Source organism: Cryptomeria japonica, chromosome 5 (genome assembly GCF_030272615.1).
Source record: "Cryptomeria japonica chromosome 5, Sugi_1.0, whole genome shotgun sequence".
NCBI lineage: Eukaryota > Viridiplantae > Streptophyta > Pinopsida > Cupressales > Cupressaceae > Cryptomeria > Cryptomeria japonica.
The window spans coordinates 838,283,198-838,302,921 of record NC_081409.1 but is presented as its reverse complement, the minus strand read 5'-3'; the positions used below and the strand labels follow the sequence as shown (position 1 = coordinate 838,302,921).

General features: G+C 34.4%; 1 protein-coding gene and 1 pseudogene across 1 annotated transcript; both read right to left on the bottom strand.

Annotated features, from left to right (window-relative positions):
- Positions 1–6,420: 6,420 nt before the first annotated feature.
- Positions 6,421–8,575, bottom strand: LOC131052718 (pectate lyase 1-like; annotated as a pseudogene).
- Positions 8,576–12,428: 3,853 nt separating this feature from the next.
- LOC131052712 (pectate lyase 1) lies at positions 12,429–14,961 on the bottom strand. Its single transcript, XM_057987298.2, has 3 exons — positions 14,045–14,961; positions 13,769–13,872; positions 12,429–13,013 (listed from the first exon to the last, which is right to left on the bottom strand). The coding sequence occupies exons 1-3, from the start codon at positions 14,705–14,707 to the stop codon at positions 12,662–12,664; spliced, it is 1,119 nt and encodes a 372-aa protein (XP_057843281.2). The 5' UTR covers positions 14,708–14,961; the 3' UTR covers positions 12,429–12,661.
- Between the last annotated feature and the right edge of the window lie 4,763 nt (positions 14,962–19,724).

The window sequence follows — 19,724 nt, the reverse complement described above, 5'->3', positions numbered from 1 at the left end:
GCCCGTTTTTTATCTCCTCTTGTCAATTCACTGTAACGGTGAAAATGAAAAATTTGCCCAAAAAAAGGGTAAAAATACAATTTAAAAATGGGGGCCCATTTTTTTCAAAATGGGCCCCCGTTATTTAAAAATAGGCCCCCGTTTTGTTTAGAAATGGGGGCCCATTTTATTTAGCTTCGGCCCCCTGTCACCTTTTGGCTCGGGAGGCCAAAAAAATGGGCCCCCGTTATTTAAAAATAGGCCCCCGTTTTGTTTAGAAATGGGGGCCCATTTTATTTAGCTTCGGCCCCCTGTCACCTTTTGGCTCGGGAGGCCGAACCATTAACGGGCCCCCATTTTTTAGAACGGGGCCCCGCTTTTTGAAAATGGGGGCCCGTTTTGCAGAGCGCATTTTCCGACGTGCAGACTTCCATGAATTTGTGACTCATTAGCTTGCACATACCCTAATGTCACTAAATTCTTAAGTATAGACAAGTTAGAGACCCACATAGGAACAAATTAGCTATAGATACAAGTTTATCTACTATTTTCTCATTATCCACATCATTTTCCTTTGGAATAATTAAGGTAGTGATAATGGTATAGGAATAATGGGAGAACATATATTGAAGGCTTTGATCTAAAAGGATTGTGTGGAGAACTTAGCCTTTGACTGAGTAGAGGCTATGTTCATGACAAACCTTTTTCTACCATCTACCATTATGAGTTATTTTCACATTCCCATTTGTAAATGGAGATGACTTATGCGGTGGATGTGGGCACACCAACATGGGGTTTAACTTAGCAAAACCCATATACATCACAACAATTTTCCCTCTTTTCATTTATGTGGGTTCAAATCTAATTATTGATTATGATCAAAATTTATAGATGAACAAAGTATGCATTAAATAACAATCCCAAATTTGAATAGTGGAAAAACCTCAAAGACTAGTGTATCAGATTCCCCTTGGTTTTCCCTCATTTTTTTAGGATAACTATCTAAAGACCTCCTAATCTTATTTCTAATACTAGCATCTATATAAGTCTTCGTCTGGAACCCAAAATCTAGTGCCCCTATCTAGCTTAGTTTACTATAGATTGTGGTCATAGGTTCCTCTCTACACTTCTTCTCAAATCTACCTTACTACTGTTCTACATATTTGTTTTGATTTTTAATAAATTTGTTAATTTTTTTCAAATTTTCTTCTTTGACATAGTTTACTACATGCCTTCAATCAATCCTTAATCACAAACAACATATAATATACTAGGTGTAGATATAAGACTATTTGGCTCTCCCTTGAGGACTATATTCAAATCCACTCACATGTCTTCTACACGGATAACTTTAAGAAAGAAACCCCTGGGAAAAAGTGTAAAACCCTAGCGAATTAGGCATTATTTTAGGGGTAAAATTTTCATATTGATGGCGAAAAAAATTTTCAAAGTAGGAAAAAAAGTTAATTTGTATTGGCAATTTTTTTCTAGGGTACGAAAATTCCATAAAATTCTGGCGAATAATACCTTGTTCTATGGGAAAAATATATATTGTAGGAGGCAAATTTTTTTCGTTTAAAGGAACAAATATATAAGTGTATGGGCGAAAATTTTTACTTTGAAGAAATAATTATTTAAGTGTATTGGTGATTTTTATCCACCGTTTGAAAATTATTTAATTTGTCTGGCTAATATTTCGTTATTTATGGAAAAATATATATTTTATTGGCGATTTCATGAATTCATTGCCATTAATAGACAAGGCACATCACATCACATCACATTGAGTCTGGACTCTGCATGATGTATCAATAAGCATGACCTCATTGACATGTCACACATACCTAAAATCCATCAATGATTTTAAACCGTTCGATGATCGTAGATCAATGGCTGAAGTTTTATTTCGGCCCAAATTTGTGAAGAGAACGTAGTTCTCCAAAAAGTGCCCTGAATGGAATTGGATTCAATAGGCACATATCAAATATCACGGTCGATAATGTTGGTCATTTAACATATGTCTTGTCACTAATTGCAATCCACTCTGCCCCCATGACTTCCAATATGGTATTTGGTACTGGTTTATAGTTGTTTCCAATTTCGCACACTAATGCAATTATGGGAAAGATTTGTAGAGATGTATGAAAGATTCAAAACAAATTTAAAGGAATTAATACGATTAGAGAAGGAATTATTACAATCAAGAGCTTCAACTATTTATAAACGATCTCTGCTTCTTTCATCTTCAATTAGCCTTTGGTAGATAAATTATTGGAGCTAATGGTAGTTAAATCCTGCCTCTGGTTTAGGTCTATAGGCTCAGGCTATATAATTTGGTATTCTGATTTCTCAAGATGGACACTCCTATCTGCTTGAGAAGCATTTCTACGGAGGACCAGAGGACCTTTTTGGGCTCCTTTAGATACCCAACCCTCCAATTAGTCTGTAAGGAGGTTGGGATGTTCACTAATGAGGCTGTGAGGATGGTGCTGGGCAGAGAGTTTCTACAAAATGAAAATAGATACCGTGTTAACACGGACATTGCATCCCGGTTCTTGGCGTCTCTTCTGGACCTTGGAGGAGACAAGGTGGATATGTTGCTGTTGTTGAGGAAGGTGTTTAAAGAAGACTTCCTTGGAGATGACTTTACTATTGTCGTCTTTGCAAAAGTAGGGGTGGGGATCCCTTGGGCGAATGAATTAACCAAGCTTCTCCTCCCTGACCAAATAGTGGCTAGGCAATCGTTTCTTTTGAACCTGAATGTGGAGCAGTTGACGCGTCATAGGAAATGGGCACGAATTGGTAGGGACTTTCTCTGAAAATGGTTTCTCCTGGATGACTTTCCAAACTACAGTTGGCTTGAAGAATTCTCACAACTTATAATGTCTGAAGAATTCTACATAGAGGAAGGGCGAGATTCTTAGGGTAAACCATGAATGTGTCCACTACCTGTGCCCTAGCCCTAACCCCCTATTAGTTTTGTTTTTTTTACTATTTCCTCATAACCTCACTCATTTTGGCTTTAAAGTTTTTGAGGGACTCCGACATGTAAAAATTGTAAATTTGTGAAACATATATATTAATGATAATTTTGCAAATTCCAGTTTGTTTTAGTTTGCCTCTTATGGATATAAAAATGCTTTCTATTTCATTTTATTATTTGTTGCTGCCATCATGCCATGGTGGGATACTTAACATAATCATTATATTTTCGAAGCTTAAATAGTTATAAATTTGTGTGGATATAAGATTTAATTTTTACCATAAAAAAATAGCAGGTCTATTCTAATTTCTTCTCTAAAGTTAAATAACAAACTCAGTGTCACTTCTGAGATGACCTTTTCTAAAAGATATTTGAACTTCTTGACAAAGAAGTATTTGAAAAAACATAATGTCAGGGATTGGCTTCAAGTGATAGCATCCAATAAGGATCGCAATGTCTTAGCTCATACGCTTTTTTTTGTCTATGAGCTACGTTATTTCGATAATTTATTAAACAAAGAAAATAAATATAATACTATGATCTTTTTAATGTAATGTTTCTTCCTCAATATTTAATATATAAAAAAATCGATTTCGTTTCATTAATTATTTGTACATTAATTACCATTGATTATCATTGATTATAAATATATTAAAAAAAGATATTTATCTCGTGAAAAACAAGTGAATTAAAAGTCCAACTTACTTGTAATTTTTTCTACATAATTTCAATATAACAAAAAAAAGTCCAACTAACTAGGTACATGTACATTCAACACCAAAAATACATGTCATTGAACATCGACACAAAATAAAGGTTGTGGCCCATGGGACAATGAAGTGTCAGGTGACATGGCGTTTGGGTGGAAAAAATCCTATGTATAATGGGACCCATAAGAACTGACAATGGATATGCAGTGATATTGTCTTATCGTACGCACATCACTGAAAGTGAATGGTTAACATTTAGCCTTTAGGCGGCTTTAATGTCGGCTTGTGCGAGCAAATTATGTGGTTGAACTAGTACATGCGGAGGAATGAGGGCAAAGTTTGTGATTAATGTCGATGACTGCCACCGTTGGATGTCAGAAATTAAAATTGAGTGAGAGGTGTTTAAAGCTTGGGTGGATTGGAAGTCTTGGTATCATACTGTCTGCACTTGCAACATTGTCTTGGGTTTCTTAAGCAACATGTAAGCCATTTTCTCCTTCCATACTAATAATAAATTAGTCCCATTTCTCGGACGATTTATGGATAGGAGGTTGAAAGGTTTGTTCTTGTTTAAGGATGAGCAGTTGTACAAGAGTGTGAAGATGTTGTTGGGAGAGGAAATTGTCCATGTAGTTCATCGCTACAGGATAAACATGGAGGCATATTCATTGATTTCTACTTGGGGTTTCCAATTTGAGGTCGAGGTGGACAAGGTAAAAAATGCCATGAGAGTTGTAATTGATTCAAACTACTTGTTAAATCTGGATAGTGTGTGTGCTTGTGTGGTCTCAAAGGTGGGAATTATTCTTGAGGCAGGGGTGGTTGGTCTGGTGGTATCGCTACCACTTATTCGATGGGTTGATGATGATTTGAAGGCAAGATGCATAGCTCTTGCTTGGCACGGGTGGAAGGCCTTCAAAATGTTCACAAGGTTCATGCAGTGTGATGAGGTTTTAACGGTCCTTCATGGAGTGGCACATGTAGAGGTGGGTCGAGAGTAGCGGTCGAGACCCAAGACTACCCAAGCAATGAAGCAGCTCTCAGAATTCTATGATGACTCGGAGTACAGGCCATTTTTGGGTTAATCTTGTTATGGCCAGTGGTGTTTGGTATTGTCTATTTTTATCTTTTTGTTCCATGTCTATTTTCTTCCCAACTTTGTATGTATGAGGGGATGTCTGCTACAAATTTTGGTATGCCAAATTGGAATTCTGGGGTTTTTGCATGTAGTAGGGTTTTATTTTTTGTTGGGAATGGTGGTTTTGGCCCTTGGGGATATTTTTTGCGATGGCAAAGCTCTGGTGGTTTTACTATACCACCTATACTTGCATATTTGTAATATTTTATTTCCAAGTAATACAATACAAAAAATATCGATAAAAAAAAATGAAATATCATGAAAGTTTTGAAATTACATATTTAAATTATATATTTAATTCATTATATATTTAATTCATATTCAAATCCTATTGATAATGGAACAGACAGAAATTGACAACGGATACTATCGTCCATTGGATGAGCACGGATCAACGGCTTAAGGTGTATTTCGAGCCGAATGTGGGATCTCTAATTTTTTTTGCAAACTTTCAGCGGAAACACATGTCATTGAACACCGACAGGAAAGAAAGGTTATGGCCCATGGGACAATGAAGTGTCAGGTGACGTGGCGTTTGGGTGGCATAAATCCTATGTATAATGGGACCCACGACAACTGACAAAGGATACAGTCGTCTATTGGATGAGCACAGATCAACGGTGTGAGGTGTATTTTGGGCCGAATGTGGGAACGATAAACATTTTTTGCAAACTTCTAATGGAAGACTTCCATAAACGATAAATATTTAATTAAGTATAGTTAAATTCTAAATTTGTAATTGTATACTTAATTAACTATAATAAGCTCTACTTCAGGCAGAAGTTGAAAAGAATTAAAAAGTCTTCAAAACCATTCCCGAAAAGTGACTCGCGTCTGTTGACATGGCCAAAAATGGCAAAAGTCTTGGGACCCACGACAATTGACAACAGATACCATCGTCCGTTGGATGAGCACAGATCAATGGCTTAGGGTGGATTTAGGCCCGAATGTGGGAAGTAAACACATTTCTGAGAACTTTGCCTGGAATTGAACTTTGCCCATAATTGAAAAATTATAATTCTTCAAACCAATTCAATAAATGTTTATTACAATAATAAAGAAAATACACAATGATCTCAAAAATGAATAATAATAAACAAAATTATACAACATATATACACCCTATCAATTGCAAGAATGTGATTTATCTTAACTCCTTTTCAAAAAGTTTTAAGAAAACACATGGTAAATCTATTTATTGAATTAGACCAAGCATACAATGCTATTTATATGAAAAGAAGGTAAACTTCTCTTAAGAAGAGGAATGACTAATAAATTGAGAATTTATTTACATAGAGCCATCTTTTCGTTAAGATTCTTTGTGCTCTAAATGAAACATCCCTTGGTGACTAAGTGGACTTATTGGTAATTATGACAATTGAGATATTACAAATAACACATTATTGTACAAATTGACATGTTGTATCACAAGCAATGTTTGAAGGGTACACATTTTAATGCTCCAGCATGTCTTGTCAATGTTGGCACCTCTTTTCCACTTTCAACCTTGAATGTCTCTCCACCTGTGTACTTCTTGCCTGATTGTATAAAACGAGCACCATTAAGGAAGATGTCATGTATTGATCTCCACACCTATCCATCACATTTTGAGGATTTTTAACCTACACGTATTGTCACCTCCTTTTTATAAGACTCCTTTGGTGCAATAAACCTATTGCCTTCGCTAATGATAGTTGGATGTGAACTTCCTCCAATTGCATATTTTCCCCATGGTTCATAATTGTTGTTATCTACATGAATATATCCAAATCTAGCCCTGAAAAATATACATTACAATTTATTAATACTAAATATACTTATGTTAACTCTTACAAGACAATTCTAATTCTCAATAAAATAAGAATATGAGATGTACTAATATTAATAGATAATAAAGGAATTGATCCCATCTTGAAAATTGTGTTATGTATAACTAAAAAATATTATAATGTTTACATTGATTTCTAAATCTTTGTAAAAGACATGATTACACAAATTTCATTCATTTTGTTTAATAAAAGCAATGGTAAAGTGAAAACATATCATTACACATTTTTTATTCATTTTTTTAATGTAAACAATAGTAAAATAAAAACACATCATTACACAATTTTTATTCATTTTGTTCAATGTAAACAACAGTAAAATGAAAACAGATGATTGCACAATGTTTACCTTGGCATCCTTTGCACATAATTAGGTCCAAAGTGGTTGAATGCAACTGTGACTTTCATCATCCTATTACCTGGAAAGGAATCGCTATGCCCCAACAACATCACCTATTCAATTTCAAACCATGATTAGTTATTCAAACGAAAGTGAACAAATCAACTTTCTTATTGTCAACATTCAAATAAAAAAATTGATCAATCAACATATTTGTTATTTAAAAAACATTAAATTTCCACACTCCATAACTATTCATACATAAAATTAGGAAAGCTGGCTTACTTCATCATGGTCGAAAAAAGGGTTATTGGAAACAGTAACTGCAGTCGAAGCAAGGGTGATGTCGACGAGGCCATCGGTACAGTTGGAGAGAGTATTATGGTCGACCCAAATATGTCTAGAAGTGCGCACAGTAATGGCGTCCCCATCTTGAGGATAAACAAGCAAAAATCCCTGAAGATTCGCTTATCAAAACATTCCCGAAAACCATGGATAATAACATGGCTAATAGCATGGCTCGCTTTCCTCATAAAAAGACAGGGCCCGCCATTGCCAATATGAACTTCTGCTCCCCTGCCGTCAATAGTCTTATACCCAGCAATGTACAAAGGCATTTTTGAGCTTTATATACATATTTCCACCGAAAATTATCCACAGGGGCCTTTTTCGGGTTGCCCCGTAGCGCAGAGTTCCTGGTGCAGGATTCACAGGGTCGTCATGTGGGCTTGTAACGGTATAAAAGGATCCTCCCTTGCCTCCCATGGCGGAACTTCCGAAGCCCACTGCACAACCTGCGAGCTTCATTCTGTTTTTCTACCAATTTCGATCTCCTCTCCAGCAACTGTCTATAAGAAAAGCAAGATCCAATTACAAAAAGGAAAACCAGTACTGAAACTAAGCAAGGGAAAGCCATTTTTTGGTAGCAGAATGTAGAGTTTTTTTCTATACGGCTGTGCTATGATTATAAGCAGATTGACTGTGTTATTGAGCTGTGAGGTAATCTTTGTGAAGTTTTACAGAGACCCAATTGAAGTGTTGTGGTGGGATTATATGTCTTTTTTTTGGTTGAATATTATTTCTCAGGGAAGAACACATTTCAAAGGTATGTGACCGGTGAAAATGAGTTACTGCAACCCAATGGCGACGTGTGTATGTGATTTGGATTACAGATATAACAAGTGGATCGACTGTAATTTTGATTAGAATAATATGAGATCGTAGAAAATAAAATGCTATTGATTCTGTGAGGAAAATTTGAATGCTTTTGGCGATGTAACTGGGACACGTGTTAGTTAGGAAACGTTGATTCCGTTTATGTCGTTATTGACTTTATGTTCTTGCCATTTATTAGGTTTCTTTAATTTAAGAGCTTATGATTAGTTTCATTTTTTGCGTCACTTAATATGTATGTTCGGTGTTGAGAAGATATACAACAGTAATGGTGAAAATTGCGGAAAAAATTGCGGAAAGCGGATATCCAGCATCCAGAAGGCAAACTAAATTGAGCATTTTCATATTTTACCTTATTCTCTTTTCCTGACCCAAATCCTCTTCATTCTCATCTTCATCATCTACAACCTTTCCACATTCCACCATGATAGTCACATCTTCTTTACCCTCTTCAATCACCACTACTACAACTTTCTCTGTTCTCGATCACTCCCTCGAGCAACTCTCACTTTTCATTAGGATTCTCATCAAACATTGGACCTTTATGCATCACTAAACACTCTATCTCAACCTCATACTCATCCATTGCATCCACAATCTCCAAAGGACATTTCTTCATTGTTGCAAAATGCTCTTAGCCAAACATGTTGATGCTGTAAGGTGGTGAAATTCACAAATTAGATTAATAGAGCCACTAATTTCATGGGACCATCTTACATTAAGGGGAATCAAATTTGACTGATCCAACCTTAAAAGAACTGAATACGGATTAGATTAATCTTTCTTATTTAAGTTGAAATTGAATTTGAATCATGTATGAATTGTAATGCTGGATCTAGGACAAACAATGAGAATTTTAATATAAAATAATAGCAAAAATAAGTTCTAGATGTTATACAAAACTATAAAGTTAAATTTAAGGATGGGAAATAGATTAGAACATATGACAAAAAACTCAAGCTGAATTGTCAAGACCAGAAGGTGTGGGGTGACCAAGTCCTCTAAATCTCGGATGTAGACAAACTGAATATTTTTTGGATCAAGATGACGAACAAAATCTCCTATTAGAAGTTCGTAAAACATTCCCTAGACCAAGAGGTGTGGGGCAACCTAGTTCTCCACTTTTCTCACCTTCAAAAGATGGATCTGATTATCATTATCCACTCTGCCCAATTACTTGCTTGTGGCTCTTGGGTCAATTTTTTACTCAATAATGATGAATATTTGTTTGTTGATGGGGATTTGCCTAGGTTAAACCCCAGTTTAGGGATTAACCTTGAATTGAATTCAAATATGAAATTAAAATTCTAAAGTAAATGTTGAATGATATACCTTAGATCTGCAATGATTGATAAAAGATGATGATGCAATGCTCTTTAGATGTGATCACAAGTGTTGATGCAATAACATGACAACGCATAGAAAACTCAACACAAAAATATGCTTGCATGAAAATTGATGTGATTTTCTCTATTATGCTTGAAGAATATGATGGGATGAAATGTGTTACAAGTATGGTTGTTGTTGCACCAAAAGATCGACTTGTTAATGTTCGATACAACCACTAGGCTTATAGAATCCACAGAAGGCGGTTAAGTCATGTCACAAACCCAAGCACTACGGTGCACAACACAAGGAGACCAAGGGCACACACCTTGCAACAATCCCCCTAGCACAGATGAAGGAGTTTGAACCTATGACCCAGGCTCTGATACCACTTGTTAGAAGTACGATTGTCGTTGCACTCTAAGATTGACCTGTTAATGCTCGATACAATCACTAGACTTATAGAATCCATAAGAGGCAATTAAGCCATGTCACAAACCCGAGTGTTGCATTGCACAACGCAAGGAGACTAAGGGTGCACACCTTGCAACAAAGTGTTGCTTTGAATGCTTGAGAATGCTTGATGAATTCTTGATGGATGGATAGATGTCTTAGAGTTTTAGATTACTTAATGAAAATAAATAGGAAGAATGCTCTTATATAGGGTTCACAAACTAAATTACTGATTAGACTAACCTCCAATGGTCAAATTGAGTCATGGGGACCAAAAACCATCAAAGAGGGAAAGTGCCCTAACCCATTTGAATTACGGCCTATTTAAGGAGGACCATGTCACCTCAGACACCCTAGTCTAGATAGAGGTGCCCCAAACACTCTTGTCCTCCCAAAACAAGGCAAACAAGCAGGCATTTACGAGGGCACGCTCTCAGGATGGGGTCCACTCAATCGTACAACCAAATGACATCAAATTTGAGGTAAAAAGAACCAAAATGGACCTAAGAAAGAACTAGGATGGGACATGCTAAAGTAGGAACATAAAAATGTGATGTAAATTGTACAAGGTTATAATTTATGATGCTATAGCTGTTACAACTTCTCTTTCATCTTTCCTCTTTCTCATCTCCCACTTTATATCCTCCAATGCATCTCACACCTCTTACCTCAATTTATGTACTTCCCTCTCAAACACAGTCATCCATCTCTTCTTTCTCCCCTTCTCCAACATAGGGATCATCAAAACACAGCCAATCACAAATCCTTGCTCCATCAATAGCTTCGAGTTTTTTTTTAGCTCTCACTGCTACAGGACTCCTTCCCACCTACACCAGTCTCTCGAGCTTCTCTCAAACTCTCACTATTTCACTCTCTTCCCACCCGCTGGTGCTGGCATAGGCTACCTTACATCTAATGCTCTATCTATGCACTAAGCACCTCTAGCTCTGATACCAATTGATGCAAGAAGGCAACTCCTAACTTCAGTCTCAGAACTCTAAAACACAAACATAATAACAAATCTCTCTAATTTAATTTAAAACCTCATAAAAAGGAATATTCTCCAATTTTGTTGTATTTGCCAGGTTAATGTCAGTAACAGATTTCAGTCCTTTACTTTCAGCTTCATAGATTTATCAATCGATCCCTCAAGTTTATTTGTTCGGGTTCCTTGTGTGCAGCCCTCCACACTCAATCTGTGTGCCTTCACGGGTACCTTTCTGTCTCATATGCATCTGAGAATGTAGATCAACTTCACCTTCACACAGGCAATCTTCCCCAAGTCCCACTTCTTGGACCAATTCTATACTTATTGGAAAGATTCCTCCCTTTTTATGGCCCCCTCTGCTCTGCAACTTTTTATTCACATTTTTGAATTATGTGATTGTTTGTCTTTGACAGCCATCGAAGTTGATGCCTCTTCCGATTCCACATTTTGCAGACGTCTCTTCCCGTGCAGTCGCAATTATAACATTTTGCAGACGTCTCTTCCCGTCCATACTTTCTTGTAAGGAGAATGCTGGGAAAGGTTATGAAATTTTGCTTTACACCTATGAATCACTTAGTTCATGCGCCTTGTTTATACTTCCACATATTGCATACATTTCCACCAAGCAGTTGAAATTCCAACTCTTGTCAAAACAAAACGGAGAAAACGATTTAAAAGTTTTAGGTTCTGAAGAAAAGATGTCAAACAAAACAAAATAATATTAAAACTGAAGAAACAAATTTGAGATCCTTTTGGTGGTGTGTGGATTGCAGATACGCTCGCATGCTCCTGCACCATTCTACCTACTCATTTGTTGACCTTGAGATTTAAGAGATTTACATTTCATGTTGTACGAGGCTTCTTATGAGGTTGGCAATATCAGGAAGAGTCTACATCTCTATAGTTTCCTTAATGACTTGTGGCAAGGTCATATGATGTATAGATTTATGGGCTGGCATTATTAATTGAAGGTTTGGTATTTGGCGAGTTCTTAATCTGTTTTTGGTGGAGCATCAACATTTATTCTAAAATTCAGTCACATCAAAATAATTGAGAAATTCATTAAGAAAAAAATAAAATATATTTTTTCTAAAAATGTAGTGACACCTCAATGTTATTATGTGAAAGTTCGTTAAACACCCTACTACCTATTCTAAAATTTTTATATTGATCTAATTGTGTCAATTAATCAAATTATTCTAAATTTACTAAAAGGGATGGATTAATTTTGGGATTAGTAAAAATATCTCAAATTTGTGGTTTCATTATATCTTTTTTCCTCCCTTCATTGTAAGATAAATTTGTCACATAAAATTAGTGACATAAATCTATATGAATTTTTCATTGATCAATTTGACCCATAACCAAGTCAGCTTACTTCACCATTAATTCCAATAATGAAGCAAGCGATGCATGGTATGCGTTTACTATCTATGCCTTCGATGATGAAACTAATAATTTGTAGGGATTTTTTTTTTACTGTTTTAAGAAAACACATGGTAAATCTATTAATTGAATTAGACCAAGCATACAATGCTATTTATATGAAAAGAAGATAAACTTCTCTTAAGAAGAAGAATGAGTAATAAAATGAGAATATATTTACATAGAGGTATCTTTTTTTTCAAGATTCTATGTGCTCTAAATGAAACATCCCTTGGTGACTAACTAAGTGGATTTATTGGTAGATTACGAGAATAGCAATATTACAAGTAACACATTATTATATAGATTGACATGTTAAATCACAAACAATGTGTGAAGGGTACACATTTTAGTGCTCCAGCATGTCTTGTCAATGTTGGAACCTCTTTTCCACTTTCAGCCTTGAATGACTCTCCACCTGTATATTCCTTGCCTGATTGTATAAAATGAGCACCATTAAGGAAGACATCGTGTATTGATCTCCACTCCCATGCATCACAATTTGAAGAAGTACAACCTACACGTATTGTCACCTCCTTTTTATAAGACTCGTTTGGTGCAATAAACATATTGCCTTCACTTATGATAGTTGGATGTGAACTTCCTCCAATTGCATATTTTCCCCATGGTTCATAATAATTATTAGCCACATGAATATGTCCAAATCTAGCTCTGCAAAATATACATTTTAGAAGAATAAGATATTAGTTTTCTTTCAAATTAAAATTTTGAATAAATAATTTATAGTATTGTAACTTAAAGCATTATAGTTTATCTTTAATAAATAAATCTTAATGACAAAAACACAAAGATACCATTCAAGAAATGTATAAAGATTATTAAACAAGAAAAGGTGTGATATTATCTATATTCCTTCTTGAGAGGATAAGAATTTATTTTTTCCACCATTTATTAATTAAGCCAACTAACTCAAAATAGAGCCTTCTATTTAATCAAAACAAAATTCAAGTGAAACAATACATGTTAAAGCATTTAAATTATGTTGATAATTCTTACAAGACAATCAATTCTCAATAAATTAAGGATATGAGAGGTACTAATGTTAATAGATAATAAAGAAATTGATGGCATCTTGAAAATTGTGAATTATGTATAAATAAAAAATATCATAATGTTTACATTAATTTCTAAACATGATTACATAAACTTCATTTATTTTGTTCAATCCAAATAGTAGTAAAATAAAAACACATGATTTAACAAATTGTATTCAATTTGTTCAATGTAAACAAAGTATAATAAAAACACATGGTTACACAAATTTTATTTATTTTGTTCAATGTAAACAATAGTAAAATGAAAACAGTAGTTACACAAATTTATTCATTTTGTTCAATGTAAACAATAATCAAATGAAAACACATGATTACACAAATTTTATTCATTTGTAAATACAAAACGTATACCTTGGCATTCTTTGCATGCAATTAGGTCCAAAGTGGTTGAATGCAACTGTCACTTTCATCACAATATCATCAAGAAAGGAATCATTATGCCCTAACAACATCACCTATTCAATGCCAAACTATGATTAGTTATTCAAACAAAACTTGATAAATCAACTATCTTATTATCAGCATTCAAATAAATAAAAAAATTGTCAATAGACATGATTGTTACTTAAAAACATTAAATTTCGACAAACCATAACTATTAATACATTAAAAAAAAAAATTGCTTACTTCATCATGGTCGAAAAAGTGGTTATTGGAAATAGTAACTGCAGTCGAAGCAAGGGTAACGTCAACAAGGCCGTCGGTGCAGTTGGAGAGAGTGTTATGGTCGACCCAAATATTTGTAGATATCCTCACAGTAATGGCGTCTCCATCTTGAGGATAAACAGGCACAACCCCTGAAGACTCGCTTATCAAAACATTCCCGAAAACACTAGTTGTACAGCCGTGCACATGCAAACCATGGATAATAACATGGTTCGAATTCCTCATAAAAAGACAGGGCCCGCCATTGCCAATATGAACTTCTGCTCCCCTGCCGTCAATAGTCTTATACCCAGCAATGTACAAAGGCATTTTGAGCTTTATATTCATATTCCCACCGAAAATTATCCACAGGGGCCTTTCTCGGGTTGCTCCGTAGCGCAGAGTTCCCGGTGCAGGATTCACAGGATCATCATTTGGGCTTGTAACGGTATAAAAAGCTCCTCCCTTGCCTCCCATGGCGGAACTTCCGAAGCCCACTGCACAATCTGCAAGCTTCATTCTATTTTTCTGCCAGTTTCGATCTCCTCTCCAGCAACTGTCTATGAGATTGTCTCTTTCATAAGAAAAGCAAGATCCAATTACAGAAAGGAAAACCAGTACTGAAACTAAGCAAGGGAAAGCCATTTTTTGGTAGCAGAATGTAAAACGTCTAATCTATACGGCTATGCTATGATTATAAGCAGATTGACTGCGTTTTGTTAAGTTGTGAGATGATCTTTGTGAGGTTTTATAGAGACCCAATTGGAGTGTTGTGGTGGGATTGTATGTCTTTTTTTTGGTTGCCTATTATTTCTCAGGGAAGAACACATCTCAAAGGTATGTGACTGTAAGCTGAGTTACTGCAAAACAATGGCGACGTGTGTATGTGATTTGGATTATAGATATGACAATTGGGTCGACTGTGATTTTGATTAGAATGAAATGAAATCGTATGAAATAAGATGCTGTTTGCTCTGTGATGAAAATTTGAATGCTTTTGGCAATGTAACTGGAACACATGTTAGTTAGGAAACGTCGATTCCGTTTTGGTGGTTATTGAACTTATGTTTCTGCCATTTAATAGGTTTCTTGCCATTAAGAGCTTTTGATTAGTTTTATTTTTTCACCTCACTTAGTACTTCTGTTCAGTGTTGTGAAGATATACAACAGTAATGGTGAAAATTGCGGAAAACGGATCTCCCACATCCAGCATGCACACGGCAGTTAATTCAATTATTGTCGTTTGACACCATAAAACAAAACTTCGCAAACAGTAATGCCCTTGATTGAGGATGTTAACAAAAAGGTTTTGTTGAAAAGGGTTTAGATACATGCAACCATATGCAATTGGCAGGTGTCAAGCCATATCATTGTCTATGCAGCACCCAAACTTATCATTTGACGGTGTTTTTCAAATAATTAAAAATTAAAATATAATAAATTTGTTTCAATTAATTATTTAACACAATCAATAGTAAATTTTGGGTACTAGATAGATGTTGCCTCAAGTCAGAGGGGAATTTATGGGAGGTGAATTTAATGGTTAATCTAATCTTGATTAGATAAAAAAGAGCTCATCACGTAAACATTTGATATTCTTCAAACTATCTATTTGATAGTCAAGAGAAAAGTTGTCTAGGCCATCTACAAGTAATGATCAAGGATCTATAATGAATTTTATTTTGTAGCAATAATAAATAGCATATTAGTAGATTAACCATTTTATAAAGATTATATAGGATTGAACGAGTTGCAAGATGCTCTGACATGTCTTCTATTTACATGGTCAATGTTATCCTAAAGCGTTTCAAAGCTCTAACGCATTACTAGTTAGACAGGTAATAAAATATTCCAACACAACCATAGATGAAAAGAAAACACCATTTTTAGATATCATTATTATGTTGTTTATTCTCAAGTTCATTATGACACTCAACAAAAATAAGAACTCACGTCGATGCAACTAAGTTCCTACAATCCTATATTGAAGGGAACCCACCACAAAGAGTTCATGTCAAGAGATTGGAAGATTTGATAACATCTTTAGAGTACAAGAGGTTGTAATTTTGTTTTTTCAATGTCATCATCCACTAGACATGCTAACTCAATAAAGCATAGGGCATAAGATCCATTGTAATTGATATGTAATACTATCAACCAATTGAACAATGATATTTTGTCATTCTTTATGGAGTCTCATATGAGTATGACACAACATTAAATCATGTTTTCAGCAAATGCTTGGTGCATCACATGGAAGAAAGATCCCAAACAATCCTTGTGGATTGCAAGAGGATGCAATGTGGTAATATCATATAATGATTGCTAACATCTACATACCAATAAAATGGTGTCATTGTTGGGACTTGTTATTTACATTTTTTATTTATGTCATATTTTGATCTATTTATGAATATAATCCTAGTATTTCAAGAATTAAATTTTTCATCTAAGGATGCATTTGATGTTGAACCTTTATCCTTAGACACTCAATCCATAAGAATATATATAAATCTAATGATCACATAATTTTGTGCATTGACCTATTACCGTGGTGTAGATATTATTTTAGTTTCCCTATTATTGATGTGATATCGCTGAGGCATTAAGAGAAAAAAAACATGAACCTATAATTGAGGATAATTTAGAGGCATATATGAATGAATTTGATCTCCTTGTTACTCTTCTCTCATCCTGATGATGAATCACAGAGTGTGATTCGAAGCATTGATGACAAAAAATGCACACAATCTAATCTAGAAGCATCAATAAACATATAGCATGGATTGTGGAAATCTGATGGCTTTAATTGATTTTGGCATTTATTAATGAATGTATGGATAGTGTAGATTATTGTTATTCAATTTTTGATAGACCTGGTACATGACAACCTATTGATTAGGATAATCTACTTAGTATTGAATTGAGTTACATGGGTGAGTCAAGTGATTATGAATACATCACATTATATGAGAAATTATTTTAGGTTTATTAGTCTCTTAAAGCGTAATATAAGCACTCTTCAATTTGATATCTTTCTTTTTGATATAAAGATCCAAGTCATGTTATTGAAAATGGTAATACATCAAAATATATGAAGGATTTTGTTGGGGTCTTAGTAAAAGTTTGAAAAAAATATGATTTTCCTTGATGAAATTATCTAAAAGATTAAACTAATACAACTTATTTAGATTGCATGTATAAGATTTAAACATTTTTTTAACATTTTCTTGATGAAATATAGTTCTGAGACTAAATGTGCAATAAAGTATATTGTCTTAAACCTCTTGAGTATGAGACATTAAAATTTGGTCAAATGTCCTTAATGAAGTTACAATTCAAATTGATGTTGAAGTTATAGATAGTTATTTTTATATTCTCCTACATATTAGGGAAATTTTTATCCCATGTAAGTGCAAATCATATAATATAGACATCTAAGATGGACAATGCCAATTATAGTTTTAACAAATTCTGAACCTTGTATGTTGTGTGATACTTTGAAAAATTATTTTTCTATTTCCTTTACTCGTAGTAATCTCATGCACCTACTTGAATGTTTGAGAATCTTTGTAATTGAACTATGTGGTCTCTAAGTCATTAAAATATAAGGAAAGAGTTCATTAGAGAGTGAAATGTTTAATTAAGGAAAGAAATGACATCATGTTTACCTAAAAGTTTGGCTAATTATATATTTATATAAAGGTTGATTTGTAGTCCCATTAATTTCCGATATATTAGATTCATATGTATGCCTAGGGTCTTTCTATTTATGTTTCTATGTCATAGATATTTGAGAGATTTTGGTAGTTATGCATACTTTTAGTTTAATGTTTAGGTCTTAGGATTTCTTTGTCCTTTGTGCATGTTATGAGTCTATAAATTTAATTCATTTATCTTCTTTTTTAATTAATATTTCCATTTTACCTTGTTTCACCTTTATTTGAATTTCTCTTCTAGATCTATTGTCTAGTTATATATCCTCAACTATAGCCACTTTCTAATCTAAGACATTATAAATATAGCTCTTTATTTTATTTCTCGTCCCCCTATGACATTTTAAATGGGCATTATCGTCTACCTCTTTTGAGCTTCAATACTTGTCCCTATACATTTTATGACTTGGTTTCATATAAATTCATCCTCTTTGTAAAACTTAAAGTTTATAGTCATGATAACCTAGTTCTAAAAGTTCCTATATATTGAGTCCTTTATAGAGAGAACTTTATTATATTTGGATGTGTAGTATTATTCATAATTTCATTTAACTTAATTGGACCTTTTCTTTCTAATGGATGACCAATTACTAATTTAATAACTAGCATTTGCATGGTTTGCATGCAACAAGAAGTCACTAGGCAAGCAAACGAGATGTGGTTGACGTAATAGGGTTTTCGTTTTGTTTTGATGGAGAGTAGAAAGTTATCTTTTTAGTCATTGTAGATAGGACATATTGTTAGTAGTGAAGATGAAGTGAGAGTGTTTTTTTTGTGTGTTTGGTAAAAGAATTGGTTGATTTGTTTGACATGTAGAAGGGAAAATGGTAGATAGTTGCATAAAGTGTGGGCTCTAGGAGTATGAACAAATGTGGGTCTAGAATGTGTTCATTGTAGCAAAAGTCAACATGCAAAACTATAGACAAAGATTTGTTTCTAAGAAGGTATAATCGGTGTTAGTCATTCTAAGTTGTGATTTGAAGGTAAGAAGAAGGAAAAGAGAGAAAGTGTGTAACTGTCTTTGAAGTGTTTCCTAGAAGGATTGTTAGTATGTGATGCCTAAAATTTACTCTATCCAAAATATAACTAGCAAAAACAAAATTAAATAAGTACTACATTTCCCACCATACATGACATGGTAGCATTGTTGTATGAATCAAATTAAGTTGCATGTGCTACTCCAATGTCAACATGTTGCTTCAAAGTGTTAGGATTCCCACAGATACTGAGAGGGGGGCGTGAATCAGTATCTAATTGGTTTATGGATTTTCTTAACTTAAAACATGTAGAGCATATTAATACTATGTACCGATAAACAGAAAGTAATGCAATAAACAAAGATAAAAGCAACCACATGAAAAACACACCATAACACAATAGTTTAACAAGGAAACCCGGTGTGGGAAAAACCTCGATGGGATTTGTGACCCACAATATTCACTTACTGGCCAATAAGAGAATATTACTGCTACAATAGGGGCCCGCACATGCAGGAAGGCCAAGTGCCTAGAGCTCACTATTCAATTACAAAATGGGAAGTCTCACTGACTTACAAAATGGATTATATAAATCCAATGTGTTGTACTACTTCAAAATAGCATCTACTATGCCAGATCCAATACTGGTTTATAGCTCTGCTTCATACGTAAACCCTTAACCTATAATTCACATAATAGGTCTGCCTTATTTCGCCTAATTACATTCCTCCATGCTTACATAATCATTTCCATGTTCTACAATGAACTCTCTTATATATAAGAGTCATTTTACAACTTGCCAAGTCGGCTTACAATGATTTTACAATAATAAACAAAATATATTATAAACAAAATTCTTGTCGGCTTTTGTACTGGTATGCTTCCTTTCACTGCTGGTGTCAGTGGTCTCTGTGCCAGTGTAAAGTCTGACTTTGCTAGTGCCGATGGACTGCCTTGCTGGTGTCATGG

Excerpts from the sequence above, each read along its gene's own strand:
- LOC131052712 (XM_057987298.2), bottom strand. The coding sequence starts at position 14,707 with ATGGCTTTCCCTTGCTTAGTTTCAGTACTGGTTTTCCTTTCTGTAATT. Across the intron at positions 13,873-14,044 it reads ACTTTTTCGACCATGATGAA|GTGATGTTGTTAGGGCATAA; the intron begins GTAAGCAATTTT and ends GGCATTGAATAG. Across the intron at positions 13,014-13,768 it reads TGCATGCAAAGAATGCCAAG|AGCTAGATTTGGACATATTC; the intron begins GTATACGTTTTG and ends TATATTTTGCAG.